The sequence below is a fragment of the Triticum aestivum genome, chromosome 2B (genome assembly GCF_018294505.1).
Source record: "Triticum aestivum cultivar Chinese Spring chromosome 2B, IWGSC CS RefSeq v2.1, whole genome shotgun sequence".
NCBI lineage: Eukaryota > Viridiplantae > Streptophyta > Magnoliopsida > Poales > Poaceae > Triticum > Triticum aestivum.
In genome coordinates, this window is record NC_057798.1 from 5,524,767 (window position 1) to 5,541,832 (window position 17,066).

At 48.1% G+C, this 17,066-nt stretch overlaps 2 protein-coding genes and 2 pseudogenes across 2 annotated transcripts; 2 read left to right on the forward strand and 2 right to left on the reverse strand.

Moving 5' to 3' along the window:
* Nucleotides 1-819: 819 nt before the first annotated feature.
* Nucleotides 820-2,387, reverse strand: LOC123039847 (acyl transferase 15-like). The gene has a single exon (XM_044462849.1). It carries the CDS (start codon nt 2,355-2,357, stop codon nt 993-995), a length of 1,365 nt encoding a protein of 454 aa, XP_044318784.1. The 5' UTR covers nt 2,358-2,387; the 3' UTR covers nt 820-992.
* Nucleotides 2,388-5,644: 3,257 nt separating this feature from the next.
* On the forward strand, nt 5,645-7,462 carry LOC123039848 (oryzalexin E synthase). Its single transcript, XM_044462850.1, has 2 exons — nt 5,645-6,567; nt 6,649-7,462. The coding sequence occupies exons 1-2, from the start codon at nt 5,647-5,649 to the stop codon at nt 7,276-7,278; spliced, it is 1,551 nt and encodes a 516-aa protein (XP_044318785.1). The 5' UTR covers nt 5,645-5,646; the 3' UTR covers nt 7,279-7,462.
* Nucleotides 7,463-11,665: 4,203 nt separating this feature from the next.
* LOC123047659 (zealexin A1 synthase-like) lies at nt 11,666-13,699 on the forward strand (annotated as a pseudogene).
* Nucleotides 13,700-15,293: 1,594 nt separating this feature from the next.
* On the reverse strand, nt 15,294-16,801 carry LOC123047660 (berberine bridge enzyme-like Cyn d 4; annotated as a pseudogene).
* Nucleotides 16,802-17,066: the final 265 nt, after the last annotated feature.

Sequence of the window (17,066 nt, forward strand, 5' to 3'; positions counted from 1 at the left end):
CAAATTTACTTCTCGTGGAGGTACGGATTTGCTTCTGCGAGAGATACGGTCGTGCCTCTCGGAAAAAGGGGGGAAATGTGTTTTCTTTTTTCCTTCCGCGAGAGACACATATTTTCTTCTCATGGAGGCACGGATTTGTATCCCCGAGAGGCACGGTCGTACCCCGCGGAAAGGGAAAAACGCGGTTTCCTTTTTTTATTCCACGAGAGACACATATTAACTTTTTGTGGAGGCATGGATTTACTTCCGTGAGAAACACGCTCGTGCATCACGAAAGAGGGAAAAAAGGGTTTCATTTTATTTTTCATGAGATGCACATACTTCTCATGTTGGCACGGATTTGCTTCGTGCCTCTCGAAATGGAATAAAACATGCTCTCAGTTCTGTTTTCTTGTGTGGTTTTTTCGTTAAAAATAAGTTCGTCGAAACATAATAACATGGGATCTAGTGTTCAAGATCTCTATGCGAGGAAACCATTGGTGAAAACAATTCAACATTTAGACGCACGGTTTGAGAGATAAACCGTTTTAAATAAACGTGTGTAGAAAACATCAAAAACTATCAGGAGAGTGTGTGTTGGTAGTTTGAGAAGGCCGAGGCCAAACCTCTTCGTGACACCTAATCTAATTTTCAGGGAACTTAGACTTGCACATAACATAATGGGTACTCCTTATTCACAACTCAACGACAACGACAATGGTACACCACCATCATAAATAAAACAGTTTTGCTAGAACTCATCTAGATGAGATATAATTTGATCTCATTCACCTTTTATAGCCATTGGATGTGATGCTATAATATGCGTGTGTGCTGATGTGGGTTGTATCTGTTCTTGTTTTCAAAGTGAATGAGAACAAATTATATCTCATCTAGATGATTTTTAGGTACTCCCTAAATAAAAAAGACAAATGGTACTCAGCCGCAGGATACTTACACGTACGTGCCACACCAAACATACGTATACGTACGTGCCATCAGTTCATAGTTACTCAGGCGCACGATGCATGTGCGAGCTCGGTGAGCAACGCGGCGGCGTGCTCCGCCCTGACGCACTGCGTCAGCAGCCTCTCGCCGTCGGCCGCCGTGGCTGCCCTGCAGGACACTAACGCCATGCACGGCAGCGTCGACTGCTGCCAACGCGCCACCACCCTCGCCGGGGCGCCGCCGCCAAAGTCGGCGTCGTAGAACCTGATGTTCCGCCAGCTCGTCACCATCACCGCGTTGTACCCGAACGCCGCTGCTATCTCCTCCTCCCCCATCCCGTCCACCGCGCCGCCGCCGCCGGCTCTCATGTCTGTCAACAGCTCCGGGACCCCGTCCTTGGCGCGCTTGATCAGATCCACCAAGCCGTTCATGCCGTCGTCCCCGGCGCCGGCGCCGGCCACCTCTCCTGTCGTCGCGAACGCCAGCTGCGCGACCGCGCAGTTTCCATAGTACCCTGCCGCCACGCCCACGTGCTTGCGCACGTTCACGGTGAAGGCCAGCGGCGCCGGCGTGGACATGTCATAGCCGTCGGGGTCGTCGCCGATGATCGCGCGTGTGCGGCACCGCCACAGCACGGCGGCCGTGGCCTCGAACGTCGTGCAGTACCCGGGCTTGTAGTCGGACTTGATGCGGTCGATGAGCTTGAGCGGGACGATGATGTCTAGGTAAACGAGGCTCTGGCCTCCGAGGTCCAGCATCAGCCACTGCTTCGCGGCAACCACGGACGGCGAGAGCAGAGGAAGGGACACCGCGCGGCCGTCCCTCACCGGCGTGACGGACGGCACCGACGATGCATCAGCTTCAGCGCGGGTGAGCTCGCCCACGGCCTGCAGGAACTGCGCCATCCCGGTGGCGTCGGCTAGCGTGTGGTTCCACGTCACCCCCACGGTGAACCCGCCGCAGGCGAACTCAGTGACCTGCATCAGCAGCATCGGGTCCGTGCTCCGGCAGCCCTCAGGGGCCGGGTAGTAAACGGCTAGATCGTCCAGGAGGCTGGTCGTGAAGGGCGCGTGCAAGAGCCCGTGATCATGCAAGGTACATCCCGCCGCCGCGGCCACGAACGGCACACCCTCGCCGGTGCACGCGACGTGCAGGAGCACGCCGTCTTCTTCGTCGGCGCCGGCGAGGCGGCCGGCGATGGTGTGGTAGTGGGCGAGCGCCCGGGAGAGGCCCTTCTTGATGGCCTCCACGGGCTGGTGAACCGAGCCGTCGAAAACGAGGAGCACCGTGACCTGGAAGTCCACGTAGGCCATGTCCCACGACGAGAGTTGCACCACTTGCGTCGCCGCCGCCGTCTTCCCGGGCATCAGCACCGGCTCTGTCGAAGGCCGGACCATCACCGGCGGGGACTTGCTCACCGCGAAGCTCATCGTGATTGCTACCTAGCTTAGCTAGTCTCGGTGGTCTTGATGTGGAATGGATAATGGTTATCACAGTGAGTAGTATTATATATACAAGCGGAGTATGTACTTGGCCCTGTCACAGTTAATTGATTGGGCCGGTTCACTAGTGCCACTCGAAATACATTTAGAGCGAGTACAATAAGTTTAGGTAACCTGGTTATAAGAGTTAAAATAATTTTCTGCTAACATGAACGGGAGAGAAAAGGAGCCGCGTCATGCGCTTCTAGACATTATGTGAGAATGGGATGTGCGTCATATAGTAATAAAGTAGCACTTCTTTATATCTAATTATTGTACTTGTCGGCTGTAAGATTAACCATAGATAACATGGCAACATCGTATAACCATCAGCTAGTTGTACTATCAACCATGCTCTTACTATAATTAATTTTTCACACTTGAAATGCATACATGTTTTTTTTTTCATTCCTGTGTTTTTTGTAATCCCACGAATCAACTAGGGATGTCTTATTTGTGCCTAGGATTAAGTCACTTTTTTTAACCCGATTAAGTCTGATTTTTTGGGTAGGCATACGCAGTATCCTATTTTCTTATAATCCTAAGTTTTGTTCTCAACAGTTACATTCATTTACTGCAAACATTTGCCATCTTAAAAAATATTCGGCGCCGTAGGAATGCAAGTTCTGTCCTTTTCATTTTACACGAAAAGCACTAATATGATTCACACACATCAGTGCTTCACTTTTTTCTGAAGAATAGTTGTGCTTTCACGTGTCGTGCACAGCTGTGCTCTACTTTTAGGGAAACACAAAACCACACCTATGCTTCACATTTTGAGAAGCAGTGGCGGAGCCAGAATTGGAGCAAGCCCCGGGCCTAATTTTTTTTTTTGCCATAAGGAAAAGATTTAACGTTCATATATGAAGTTCAGCGTTCATATATGCAAAAATTTTGTACCAGAATTGGACGACAACTGCTTCAATCTACCGCTTCGCCCAATCTAAACAACATGATACGAGCAGAAGCATCAACTATTCAAGGGAAACTGGGAAAGCATAAAAAAAATACCAAGGTACGGCAGTCAAGAAGCGGTAGATTGGGCGAACCTTGGTAGATCCAGCGGTAGCCGAGACGGCGGCGAACGCCGGCGCCGGCGGCCGGCGTGAGCGCTGGAGTCTGGACTCTACACTTCTGCAGATTGATCTTGCGTGCGTCGTGTGCGCGTTAGATCGGCGTCGGCCTCGCGATCGCTGGCGTCTCCTGAAGATTCGTGATGTGCGTGCGCCCGTCAGTTTCCTATTTTCCTGTTGCGCGTGCGTGAGTTGGAGGTCTCCTCGTGCTCTTTTTTTTCCGAGAGAAGTCTCCTTGTGCTCGTGCGTCTGTTTTATGAGGTGAGACAGCAAATGCCGCTATGGGCCTTCGTTTTACTGGGCTCTGCACCCCGGGCCTGCAGAAAATCATACATATATAATAGGCTAGTAAAAAATTCTACGCCCCGGGCCTGGGCCCTGGGTGCCCGGGGCCCAGCTCCGCCCCTGTTGAGAAGCGTACTAGCATTTGGCCCAAATTCTATAATGTAGTGTCGTGCATACAGTTTCGGACAACCATTATCCTTAGCTGAAAAGACAGGTGTTACATCAGCACATGCACATGGGAGCGAGACAAATCTGCATGGAGGGGTATTTTGGTCCATAGCATAAGAGCTAGCTCATACATTGGTATTAATGCTAGGATCTATGCGCACTATAAATAGGAAAGGATGGAGTATGTTAATGTGGACTTTTTTTCCAAAAATATTGAAACTTTGAAATGTGATTATAAATATTTGTTTAAAGGCTTCATGTAGGCTGAGCACCAAAATGCTGCACACAATTCAATTGCACTAATATTTTCCAGATGTGCCACTTTCAATGTTTCTACCCGCAAACGTATCATTATCTAAAGCCATGATCACGATTTCCTAGCACGCATGGACGATTGTGCTCAACTGCTTGTTGCCGAACCAAATTAAAATATGTGAAGCGTGGTTCGCGTGGTGTGCCAACTTGTCAAGTGCGTGATTTGGTATGCTATTTCTTATTCTCTTCATTCTATTTCATTTTTTACAAAGACAAATTCGTAACAAACGCATGATGCACAAAAACAGATCGCACCTCCTTTGGTGGTGACAAGTGGCACACCGCATGTGTAACACTTGTTCAATTCGAGATATTTGGTGAGGTTTCTTCCCACGCACATGGGGAGATGGGTGGGATATTTTTATTTCTTTTTTTTGTCCATTCAATTTAGAAAATAATTTCTCTTTTGAACCGTGTGCCCAAATCATGAACCGTTTTCACCATTGTGTTCCTCACGTCCAGTTTTAAAACTACATCCCATGGTGATAGGTTTCAACGAATCTTTATTGGGAAATATGTTGTAGTGCTCCAAAACAGTAATAACCCGTGCTTCAAAACTGAACTGTGCTTCACTTTTGGGGAAGAACAGATCTAATTTTTCACGCGAGCAACACAAACGTGCTTCACGCAGAAGCACATCTATGCTTCAGTTTTTGCTGAAGCACAGTTATGCTTTCATGCGAGGAGCACAACTGTGCTTCACTTTTCGGAAAGTAAAAACCCAAAAAAGCATCTGTCCATCTGGAACTTTTTTGAATATTTGAAATGTGATTTTTGAATGTTTCAAAAAAAGACACCATGTAGCCCGAGCACCAAAATGTTGCACTCAGTTTAGTTGCAGTGATATTTTCCATATGTACCGTTTTCATTGTTTCTACCACATATGCGTCATAATCTAAAGTGATGATCATTACCAGTGAGGACTAAAAAACCATAAACTAAGCTACTGACCGGAGTGGAGGCATCAGGATTCCCCTCCTCGTCGGCGGTGGCCAGACCGGCACGTCGAGCGGAGGTGAAGCCTGGCGGGAGAATTTGCCCTAGCGGACATGAAATGGGGTTGGAAAAGCTAAAGATGTAATTGCACTAATATTTTCCATACCGGTCGTCTTCAATGTTCCTACCCACATAACGTGTCATAATCTAAAGCAATGACCACGATTTCCTAGCATGCATGGAGATATACATGGTACTCAGCTGCTTGTTGCCTAATGAAATTAAAATATGTGAAGCGTGCTTCGCGTGGTGTGCCAACTTGTCAAGAGTGTTTTGAGAAAGGTAGTGGCGTGAATCGTGGTTCACGTGGTGCGCCGACTTGTCAAGTTGACAGCGCAGATCATCATCTATAAACACGCAACACATGATTGCACTCTCCATACAGGTAGCTAGCGCCAACAATGTGGTTCTTGGCATTGCTGGCTTGCATGGCAGTAACGACGCTGATCACCATTCATACGCGGCATATCCTGCGCAAACACGGCCGAAAGAGAGTTTCTCCTCCTCAGCCCCCCGGCCCTGCCGGACACCCCATTCTCGGCAACCTGCTCTATGTCATCGGCCCGCTCCGCAACAACCCACACACCGCTCTCGCCTCCCTTGCTCAAACCTATGGACCCATATTGTCCCTCCGCCTTGGTCTGACCCGCACCATTGTCGTGGTGTCATCCGCCGCGGCGGCTCACGAGGCCCTCGCCAAGAATGACGCAGCGCTCGCATCCCGGCTAGTGCCGGATACCGTCCACGCCATGTCGTATGGCGCGACGTCCATGGTCTTCCTTCCAAGTTCCAACCCGCTGTGGAAGCAGGACCGCGTCATCATGGGCGCCCGCTTCTCCTCCGGCCGGGGCTTGGACACAATCCGGCCCATCTTAGAATGCCATGCCGGGCATCTCACCGAGTACTTGAGGGCATGCTCTAGCACCGGTATGCCAGTCATAATAAGGGAGGCCGTGAACCGCACGGTGCTCAATGTCATATCCAACATCCTCTTCTCCGAGGACGTCGTGGACTTGCGCGCGCCGGGGGCCCAACCTTTCAGGGGACTCATAGTGCCGGTACTAGAGGAGTGGTCGAAATCCAACGTCTCCGACGCCTTTCCATTCCTCGCACCAATTGACCACCTCCTCGGCTCGCGCCGCCGCATCTCCATACATCTCGCCAAACTGTTCAACTTCTTTGACCAAGAGATCGTTCAACGCCGGTTAGCTAGAACTAGCACTAACACCGGTAGTGAGAAGAACAATGACATGTTGGACATTCTCCTCGCGCGCCAAGCCATGTCCAAGCTCACGCGCCAAGAAATCATCACGTTCCTAACAGTACGTATGTTCATTGAGTACTTGTTTCCTTTGCACGTATTGTATGTACGTGGAATGTTCATTTGTTTTATTTCTATACAGGATATGTTCATCGCCGCAAGTGACACGAGCACGGTTACTGTGCAGTGGGCTATGGCGCAGCTACTGCGCCACCCGGAGAAGATGGAGAAGGTGCGACACGAGCTCAGAGCGTGCGTTGGAGTTGGGTCCAATGACTTTGTGAAGGAGAGCGACCTCGACAACCTTCCCTATCTCCATGCCGTGGTGAAGGAGACGCTGCGGCTGCACCCAGCAGTACCATTGATACCAAGGGAGGTGGCCGCCGATGGAGTGTCACTAGGTGGCTTCCCTGTCCCAATCGGAACGGGCGTCGTGGTCAACTTGTGGGCAATCGGAAGGGACCCTACGGTATGGCCTCAATCTGACAAGTTCATGCCTGAAAGGTTCTTGGCTGCAGGTGCAGGCGATGCCGTGCACTTTCAGGTCAAGGACGACTATACCTATAGGCCATTCGGAGCCGGCCGGAGGGTGTGCCCTGGAATGGACTATGCTCTGCGATCAGTGCCTCTGCTACTAGCCTCACTTGTGCACAAAACAGAATGGAGACTACCTGATGGCATGGCACCCGAGGATATTGATCTCAACGACCGCTATGGCACTGTGCTGAATCTTGCTACGCCACTCTATGTCGTGCCATTGTCCACCGTGTGACGTGCATGATTACTCTAACACCATTATCTGCCGACATATATATAGTTCCTATATATCAATAATCTTGCAGGCTCGTTTAATTATTGAGATGCTATTATCTGCCGACATATTTCTTTTGAAACACCATGTAATTTCTCATATACTCTTCCTAACTTATCTCTAGTAGAGGCTTCCTACCCTTTAAGTCTTGTAATATATTTATTGTTATATACTAGCCCGCGAGGCTCAGCAATACAACAAGCGATTCGACCAATTGTCTCCTCGCTAACCCTCTTACATAAAATATTGATACAGAAAAGAAACTGAATGTCCCAGGTACGGAAATCAACTATTCCATAAAATCAAGTAATTTTTATCAATATCTTGTGGGCTTGTTTAATTATTGAGATGCTATTATCTGCCACATAATTTTGTTGGAAAAAACTTATTAGCTTAGAAGCGAAATTGAATATTTCCCAGGAAGGGAAATCAACTTTTCCATAAATTTGAGTATTTTTTTAAATCATTTCACCATCTTTTTCGACCAGGTGGTGATAACGAGAGATGGATGATTCCGTACAGTTTGATTTTAAGACAACAATTAGAAAACCAAGAGATTCTTGGTGACAATAGTTCGGGAGATGAATAGATAGTGCATTACTTATTTCGGTGCAAGTTTGTTTACGTCCTGTGCAGCGCCATGGTATAGGCCATGTAGATGTTTAGCTTGGAGTTTGCTTTATTCCACGGGGAACATGTCTGTGCATGTTTGGGTCATCTGGAACATGTGTGCTTCCCCTATACTATATATACCTGTCTTGGCTGCCAAAACAAGATCAGAACTAGATCAGATAAATTAGACAATTAGTATGCCCATAACTTGAATATTAATCACCCCGCAAAAAGAACTTGAATATTAATATGTTAAAGAACAAGATTATGATCACATCATTAGCAGTAGCTAGCTCATTCAATGTTACCTATGTAAGCTTCGCCAATTAGTAGTAGTTCAGTTGTTCTAGTTTAGTGGCATGTAGACGGCTTGTTAGCAAAGAGAAATTCTATTGATATATGGGGAAACTTATTGTTATTGACGATACTGAAAACCGTTAGTAATACTGATATGGTGATGCGCAAGACCAGAAGTACAAAAGGGGGTCGCATACACGACGTTTACCCAGGTTCGAACCCTCGTGGTAGACATAACACCCTACTCCTGCTTTGGTTTGAATCTTGCCAGAGAGGTAACGCCCTACTCTTGCTTTGATTCGAATCTGGCAGAGAGGTAACACCCTACTCTTGCTTTGGCCTGAATCTTGCTAGAGAAGTAACACCCTACTCCTGCTTCGGTTTGAATCTCGCCGCCGCACGATCCACGCACGCATTCATCTCCATGAAACGGCATCCAGAAATACACATGAAATAGAAGCATTGATTGTTCCTAATTTTGCGCCTTCCATTACCAAGCAAAAGCCCAAGAAGGTGCTAGATGTATGCTTAATCTCCCCATCGCATATCACATCGCAAATGTGCCAGGCGGACCTGCTGGTGCTCCTTGAGCATGAATCCAGTTGTACACCTCAACGGTGGCTTCCTGGCCATGCATGACACTGGACCATACGTCGAGCGCGGCATCAAGGGGCAGGCGGTCTACCGACACCCGCCTTTTCAGCACGGACACGACCAGGATGATTATGTTCATGTCGAGCTTGCTGATGCGAGCCGCACGAATGCAGCCGAGGAGACCGTGGTAGCGTGCCATGCAGAAGATCACCTTATCCAGGATGTGGAACTTGCCATGCCCACGCCATGAGCGTGTAGATCGTCGTCTCGAACATATGTGCGCCGACGTCCACCCAGATGTGGCCGGCTGGACGGCTGACTGTGGAGTCCAATTGGCCTGTTGTGTAGAAAACTTCTGTCGAGGGGAACTGACTCTGGGTTAGAAAAATATGAACAAGAAACTTTTCTATACATCCTCCGTATGCATCAGCAGGGTGCCTAACGACCTCCACATCAATATAAGGTACAAGCTATACATGCTTCTACATATTTCCTTTCTTTATTTTCAATTTTAACACCTGATGATTTGTATACTCAAGAGCCAAAGTCATCATCAAAGCTGGAGGCCACACACCACTTCTTTCTCCCTCCACGGCCTCAATTTGTATAAATGGCACCTGAGCAAGGACACCAAATAGTCTTATTCTGCACCTGAGAATACCTGCACTCACGTAAGTATGACTATACATGCATATTTTGATTTCATCTATTTAGCGAGTGATTATTATTCTTCAGAACTACAAATTTAAGACCGTTGTTGATTCAAGATACCTAGGTTGCTCCAAAGATGCTTGATGTAATGTTTCTAGTATCTACCAAATTAAAGATGTTTGAGAAGTTAAGAATGTTTGGTGCCTTCTGTGTTAAGATTAACTCGCTCTATATGTATCGAGTAAATTTCTAATGATGACACAAAGAAATGATCCAATCAGATTCACTCTATGTCTATCCGATAACTTTATGTTAACTAGACAATGAAAGGTTCGATCAGATTTACGGAATGGTTTAGTTTACTCAAGTATAGTCTATGGGTTTTAGCAGTATTAATGTTGTTTCATCAATTTTGCCAAACAGATATATGCAACAACCATAACCCAAACTAAAGGAGACGATAGCAGCAGCCCAAAGAAATATGAGAGAAAGCTTTTTACAAATACTATGCTGGTAATGTTATAATTTTTGCTTGATATATCAAACTTTGACAACTTCCCTCTCATATTCACCGCAGTGGAATCTGGTTACGTTAGTTGAATGCTTTACATAATGTATCTGTGGCACTCGAGTATCCATCCTACCGATTGTACCTCTCATTTTAGGAGAACCTACAGGTTGAGGTTAGCATGATTAGGTCTAGCTATTTTCTTCTTTTCAAGTTTTTTCTATAACATTTATACTGACTGGAGAAAAAGGGGGAAATATGGCCAAAAAAAAAGGTTCTTAACTCGGGAACAATATTTCATTGCCAATGCATGCAAATTCTCAATGGATGAGACATATAGATTTCTTGTTATGCGTCCATTGTAGAAGAAACACTATGAGCTTAAACTAAATGATCATGCTCTCATATATTTTTCAATCATGGAGGCATTATATGTTTTTTTCTATATGCTCAAGACATTTTTTTTCTCAACTTTCCATTGCAACGCGCGGGGTATCTATTAGTATAAATTAAAACAAGGGCACCAAGACTTGGTCTTATACATTCCTCACTATTTTCTGCAGTCAACTCTACGTATTGGTTGATTCATATAAATAAGAGAGAGTTGTTACTTGCTTGTTGCTGGCGGCAACAATCATTTTTTGACTTTTCAAATTGCTATTTATTTTTAGCCAGCACCTTGACGTGTCAAGTTAGCTAGCTGTTGTTTTTGGTCAAATTGAATAAATGTTATATACAAGGCACATCAACTTGTGAATCTAGATAGCTGGAGGGTGAGGTGTTCAACATTCTTCTTCTGCTTGCATCCGCTGACTCTTTAAGGAAGTTGTCCAATCACTCTCGGGCCCGGGACCAACCAAGAGGAGGCAGGGATCTCTCCAATCATTCGAAGAGCTGAGATATCTTAAAGGAAAAATTAGATACTCCCTACATCCAAATATAGAGGGCCTAATGTGTTTTTCGAGACTGCCTTTAACTATTCGAAATGTAAATCATTCGAGGATGGCGGCAGAGCAGGCAAAAGCAAGCAGAAGAGGGTCGTTTTGTACTACTGTTGCTGCTATACGAACAATAACACTAAAACAATGAGAGAAGCAGCTAAAAAAATTGGAAACCAATAAATACATGTTTTAAACAAAGGTGTAGTCATACATCAGGGTAATCATGTAATAACGAGTTCAAGTAAGAGGAACGGTAACTTTGACCACCATGGCTGCTAGCTTGAGTTGGCATATTATACTTTCCGTGGACTGCGGGAGCTCTCTCGTGGATAAAACTCAACCAAAAAGGCCTCCCGTGGACATTATTGCATGATGATAACGATGAGAAAGATCATGGACTTGGCCTCCGGTGGACATTATTTACAGGCCTTTAGACATCCGATTGTTTCAAACTTCTTAAGGTGATTTGACTAGTGGTGTGGCTAGATCTTAATAGACTGAGACTTAACCAAGTCTTAGTCAAGCGACAGAACATATAAAAAAGGAGAATGAAAAAATTAAGAAGGAAATTTTGCACGGATCTCCATGAAAGATCACACGAATATAGCATCGACTAAGACTTGGTTAAGTCTGAGGTTTAGCAATCCCATCAAAAAATAAGCAACACCTCTGTGCGATCCACCGATCGAGCCATTTAAATTCAGGACGTGTAGTCATTCGGTGTAAAGAGACACACACGAAATCAATGGAGCCTACAGCACTTCCGTTGCTTTGGTCCGTCCTCCCCTTAATCATCTTACTCTTCTTGCTTGTCATTAAAATCTACACCTCGTCTCCGACGGGAAAGCGGCTCCCGCCGGGGCCATGGAAGCTGCCGCTCCTCGGCAGCCTCCACCATCTCCTGCTGTCGCGCCACGGCGACCTGCCGCACCGTGCCCTGCAGGAGCTCTCTCGCAAGCACGGCCCGCTCATGCTGCTCCACTTCGGCGATGTGCCCACGCTGGTCGTCTCCTCTGCCAAGGCCGCCAGGGAGGTTCTCAAAACGCACGATGCCGCCTTCGCCAGCCGCCACCTCACGCCAACGTTGGACATCTTCAGCCGTGGTGGCCAAGACATCCTCTTCTCCCCTTAGGCCCTTACGGTGACCTCTGGCGCCAGCTCCGCCGCATCTGCCTGCTCGAGCTCATGAGCGCACGCCGTGTCCTGTCCTTTCGCCACATCCGGGAAGACGAGGTCGCCGCCTTGATCGGCTACATCACTGACGAGTGCGCTCGCAGTGGCGGCTGCGGCTGCACAGTGGTCGAAATCGGCCAGCTGATCACCCGCACGGTCAACGACATCGTGGTGCGGTCGGCCATCGGCGGACGGTGCCCGAGGCGAGACGAGTTCCTGCACGTGCTCGACAAGTCTGTGAAGCTCAGCGGCGCCGTCCGGGAGACCGAGCAGTGCAATCGCAAAGCGCGTGCCATTATGGACGATTTCATCCGCGAGCGTGTTGACGGTGCCGGCAAGAGCATGGAGGACCTTCTCGGGGTGCTATTGAGGGTGCAGGAGGACGGCGGGGAGCAGTGCCCCCTGGACCTCACCACTGACATCATCACCACTGTGGTCCAGGAAATGTTCGTAGCCGGGAGCGAGACCTCGTCGACGACGTTGGAATGGGCCATGTGAGGAACCCGAGCGTCCTCCACAAGGCCCAGGAGGAGGTGCGAGAGGAACTCCATGGATGGAGCAAGCTAGCGGAGGGTGACCTCGCTGGTGGGCAGCTGAGCTACCTCAGCTTGGTGATCAGGGAGACGTTGCGGCTGCACGCGCCGTTGCCGTTCCTGCTACCGCGGCAGTGTCGGGAGCCATGCGAGGTGATGGGCTACCACATCCCCGAGGGCACAAAGGTTCTGGTGAACGCTTGGGCCCTGGGCAGGGATGACGCCTACTGGGAGGACGCCGAGGCGTTCAAGCCTGAGAGGTTCGAGGAGTGTAGCGCCGCCGCCATGGACTTCAAGGGCGGCCACTTCGAGTACCTTCCGTTCGGGTCCGGCAAGAGGATGTGCCCAGGCGTGGCGCTCGGCCTCACCAACATGGAGCTGCTGCTCGCCAGCCTTCTCTACCACTTCGACTGGGAGCTCCCAGGCGGCGGGAGACCGGACGATCTCGACATGGCTGAGGCGTTTGGCATGTTAGATAATAACAAGAATAAACGAGACAAGAGAAACACGGATTTTTACGTGGAAACCCTTGCGGGAGAAAACCACGGAACGCACGGCGGCGTATCATTATAATTGGAAGGAGTATTACATTACACGAGAGGACAAACCCTCTACGTGCTAATCTGGTGGAGATCTCTCTCATCTATTCTATGACTAGCTAGTACTATATAAAGGGGCAAACAACTCTCTTTTTTGGTGGACACGAAACAGAGTTGTAGTCATGCTACGTCTAGCATGGTTGACATGCTACGCGCGCAACACTTGTATGGGATTCGGAAAAAAAAAAGGGCAACCTGGTGCATGTAGCTCCCGCTTGCGCAGGGTCCAGGGAAGGGTCCGACCACTTTGGGTCTATAGTACGCAGCCTTTCCCTACATTTCTGTAAGAGGCTGTTTCCAGGACTTGAACCCATGACCTCATGGTCACAAGGCAGCAGCTTTACCACTGCGCCAAGGCTCCCCTTCACTTGTATGGGATTCGGAACACAATAAAAATAACATGGCATCGCCGTCAGCAGGAAGTCCAAGCTCGTGTTGCGCGCTATGCAGCATATCCCATTCCAAAATCAATAGATTTATCTCACCTGCTTGAAAAAAAATCAATTTAGCCATGTGGATCATGGAAGTGTGCGATCTGGTGCAATGCATTATTACAGAATTTATATTATTCTTGGTCATCATATTTTTCCGTCCATGCATTATTACAGAATGAATATGTCATTTCGTAGTCCAGTACAATGAGAGCATGTATGAAAAAAGTCAAGGGATTTTGATACGAGCATTTCAACTCATAGCCCCTAAAAGTTTGATTGTAACATGTCTAAAACTCTGCCATGGAAGAAAATCAGATACTACATTGTGAACCCCATCGCACGATTTTTTTTATCCTTTCTCCAACCTGTCCAATATTTTATCTGACACTAAAAATCATCACGGGATATACACATGCCTAGTGACGGTGAAATGCGTCACCTTAAATCCGGTCTGAACGTCACCAAACTAGTTGAGACGCTCCCAGGGAGGAAGTCAGTTGGTGACAAAAAAACATAAATGATCTTAGGTGACGTTTTCTTTTTCATCACGAGGATTTTCGTCACAGAATAGCACACGTTTTGTAGTGATCTAAGCAACTACGTATGTTTCCATAAGTGGACAGAGCCAAGTATAATTTGTGCATACATGCGCAGCCACATATCACATATGCCACCACCATTCCTCCTCACATGCAGGTTATGACAGCAGGGATTAAGGGTATCCCCGTGGACATAGCTAAAGGCGGTCTCCGGGAATCCCCTGTCGACTGTTCTGGGAAGGAGGGAGATAGCTTATGTCACTGGGTACCTCCGCAAACCCACTACCGCATTGACAGTAATAATCTTCATGTCCCTAAGGTAAAATGTTGAGTGGTCGACCTCACCCAACTTCTAAAAGCTTATTAACATAAACATACAAAGATGATATCAAATTCCATCGGTGTTCAACGCCTAAACATACTAGGGTTCCTCCATATTCAAGAGAAGTGGGGTTTTTACTCAGGCATAGAGACATCAGACATCAAAGGGATAATCATGCTAGTCATGGATGAACGAAGAAAGTAATACACAAAGGGATAATCATGCTACCGATTGTTTTTCTAGCAATTTGTTGTACCGTTTTTGAATCACGCTGTGAGACTACGCAGTTCGTATTGCTTACAGTTACAAGACAACCACAATTTGATCAAATTTTCATACTCCTTCCTTTCTGATTTGCCCCTTGATTAATCTTCAAAATTAGTGTTCTTTTGATCTATTATATAAAAGTTCTGCTTTCTTTATTTTTTGCAATTTAGGGTCTAAAACAATGGCGTATGATATGCTTAATGCAATTAGCCTATGGGACACCGTTAACCTCAATGGTAACGAACTTATGATGAAGAGCTCAGTTTATTTCAGAAGTGATATAAGAAATATTTCATTAATACTATATTTTTATTATTTTATTGAATAATAATTTGAATTATTTTTATTGTTAATAGAAGGTGATTTCAAGATAGAATGCGTACATGTAGATATATTGTACCTACCATGCATGTAGTAAAACGAAGGCTTGCAGTCCACAACAATTAAGATGCTTCAACCAAAATATTTTGCAGCTGATTCAAAAGGAGGAGAAAATAGGGGAACAATTAAGATGCTCGTTTTGGCAGGGGAATGCTTTGCTCATTGCGGAAGTAATTGTGGGGGTCGATCTCAGCCTTGGCCTTGGTGAGCCTCTGGTAGTTACCCTTGAAGTATTTTGGCCCCCAATTGGGGCCGAGATCCAGGTCCCTGCAGTTGAAGTAGGCTCCCCTTGGCTTGGATTTGGAGCTCACGTACGGCGCCATGAAGGCGTACATGTCCCTCACCCACTTGGTCTCCGTGGCTCCGCCGTCTGCCGAATCCACCGGCCAGTAGTTGTACAATTGCATGCTGTACAGCACGCCGGCACGGTGTGGGAACGGCGTCGCGTCCTCTGGCACGTTGCTCATCTTCCCGCCGTATGGGACCAAGACGACCTGCGCGTTCGGCTGCCTGAGCTGCTTGTGGAAGATCTTGGCCCACACCTCCCGGCGAATGGGGCGCCGGACGTAGTCCGTCGTCGCCTTGAAGCCATGGCTGGAGTCGAACTCGGAGGTGGTCCGCTTCGGGAGGTTCTCCACGGTCGCGTTGTTGACGTAGGCCACGGACTCGATCCAGCTCATCTCCTTGCACTTGGAGCGGCTCAAATTCAGCTCCGGGATGCCATCGCTCCTGCTCATCACCAGAGGCAGGAGCGCGTCACACGTGCCGAGGAACACTGCTCGGAAGACGGCAGGGCCGGCGCGACCTTCTGCCACTTGGTGACCGCGTGCACGGCGGCGCCCTGGCTGTTGGACACCGAGACCTTGAACACCGACACCGTCGCCGGGACGGTCACGAGCCTCACCCGCCACCTCAGCACGACGCCGAAGCTCCCGCCGCCGCCGCCTCGAATGACCCAGAAGACGTCGTCACCCATGGTGGTCTTGTTCAGGAGCGTCCCATTGGCGTCCACCAACTCGGCGTCGATGATGTTATCCACAGCTAGCCCGTGCTTGCGCATCAGCGTGCCGAAGCCACCACCGCTAAAATGGCCTCCTACGCCGACGGTCAAGCACACGCCGGCCGGGAACCCCAGAAGGTTGCTCGCCTTCGATATGGCATTGTAGAGCTCGCCGAGCGTCGCGCCAGACTCCACCCACGCCGTCGACGTCTGGTTGTCGACGACCACGGTGCGTAGCTCCGACATGTCGAGCATCGCGAAGCCCTCGGTGTCCACGGACCGGTACGACAGGCCCTCATAGTCGTGCCCGCCGCTGCGCACGCGGATGGGCATCCCGTTTAGGCTGCCGCAGCGCACGGCGATCTGCACGTGGTGAGCATTCGCCGGCATCACGACATAGAGCGGCCTCCCGGTGGTATTTGCGAGGAACTTTGGGTTCCTAATGTATTTGTCAAGCTGCGTGTTGAACAAATCTTGGCCCTGCTCGAACACTGAGATGTTAGCCTTCGTGAGGCATTGGAGGAAGCCAGCGGGCGACGCTGCTTGGGAAGAAGAAGAGATCATGGAGCAGCTGCAGAACAAGAAGGTTAAGGTGAGCAGCAGCGGCGCCGCTAAGTTGAAGCGCTTGGCCATGGCTATCGTTGCTACTACTCCTCCCTCTCCGTCCCCAAATAGATGGCCTATATAGTAAAAGGCATCAATATATTTAATGACATTAAATAGATACTAGAAATATCAATGCTTACTAAGTTTACACGGATATCTATTTAATATTAAGAAAATGTATGGGATGGCATCAATTAAATAGATATTTAGATATAGCAATCCCTATGCATATCTAAACAATCCTCAGTTAATGTCCTTATGAGAGAAAGTTTATGAGATATCTTAGATTTGG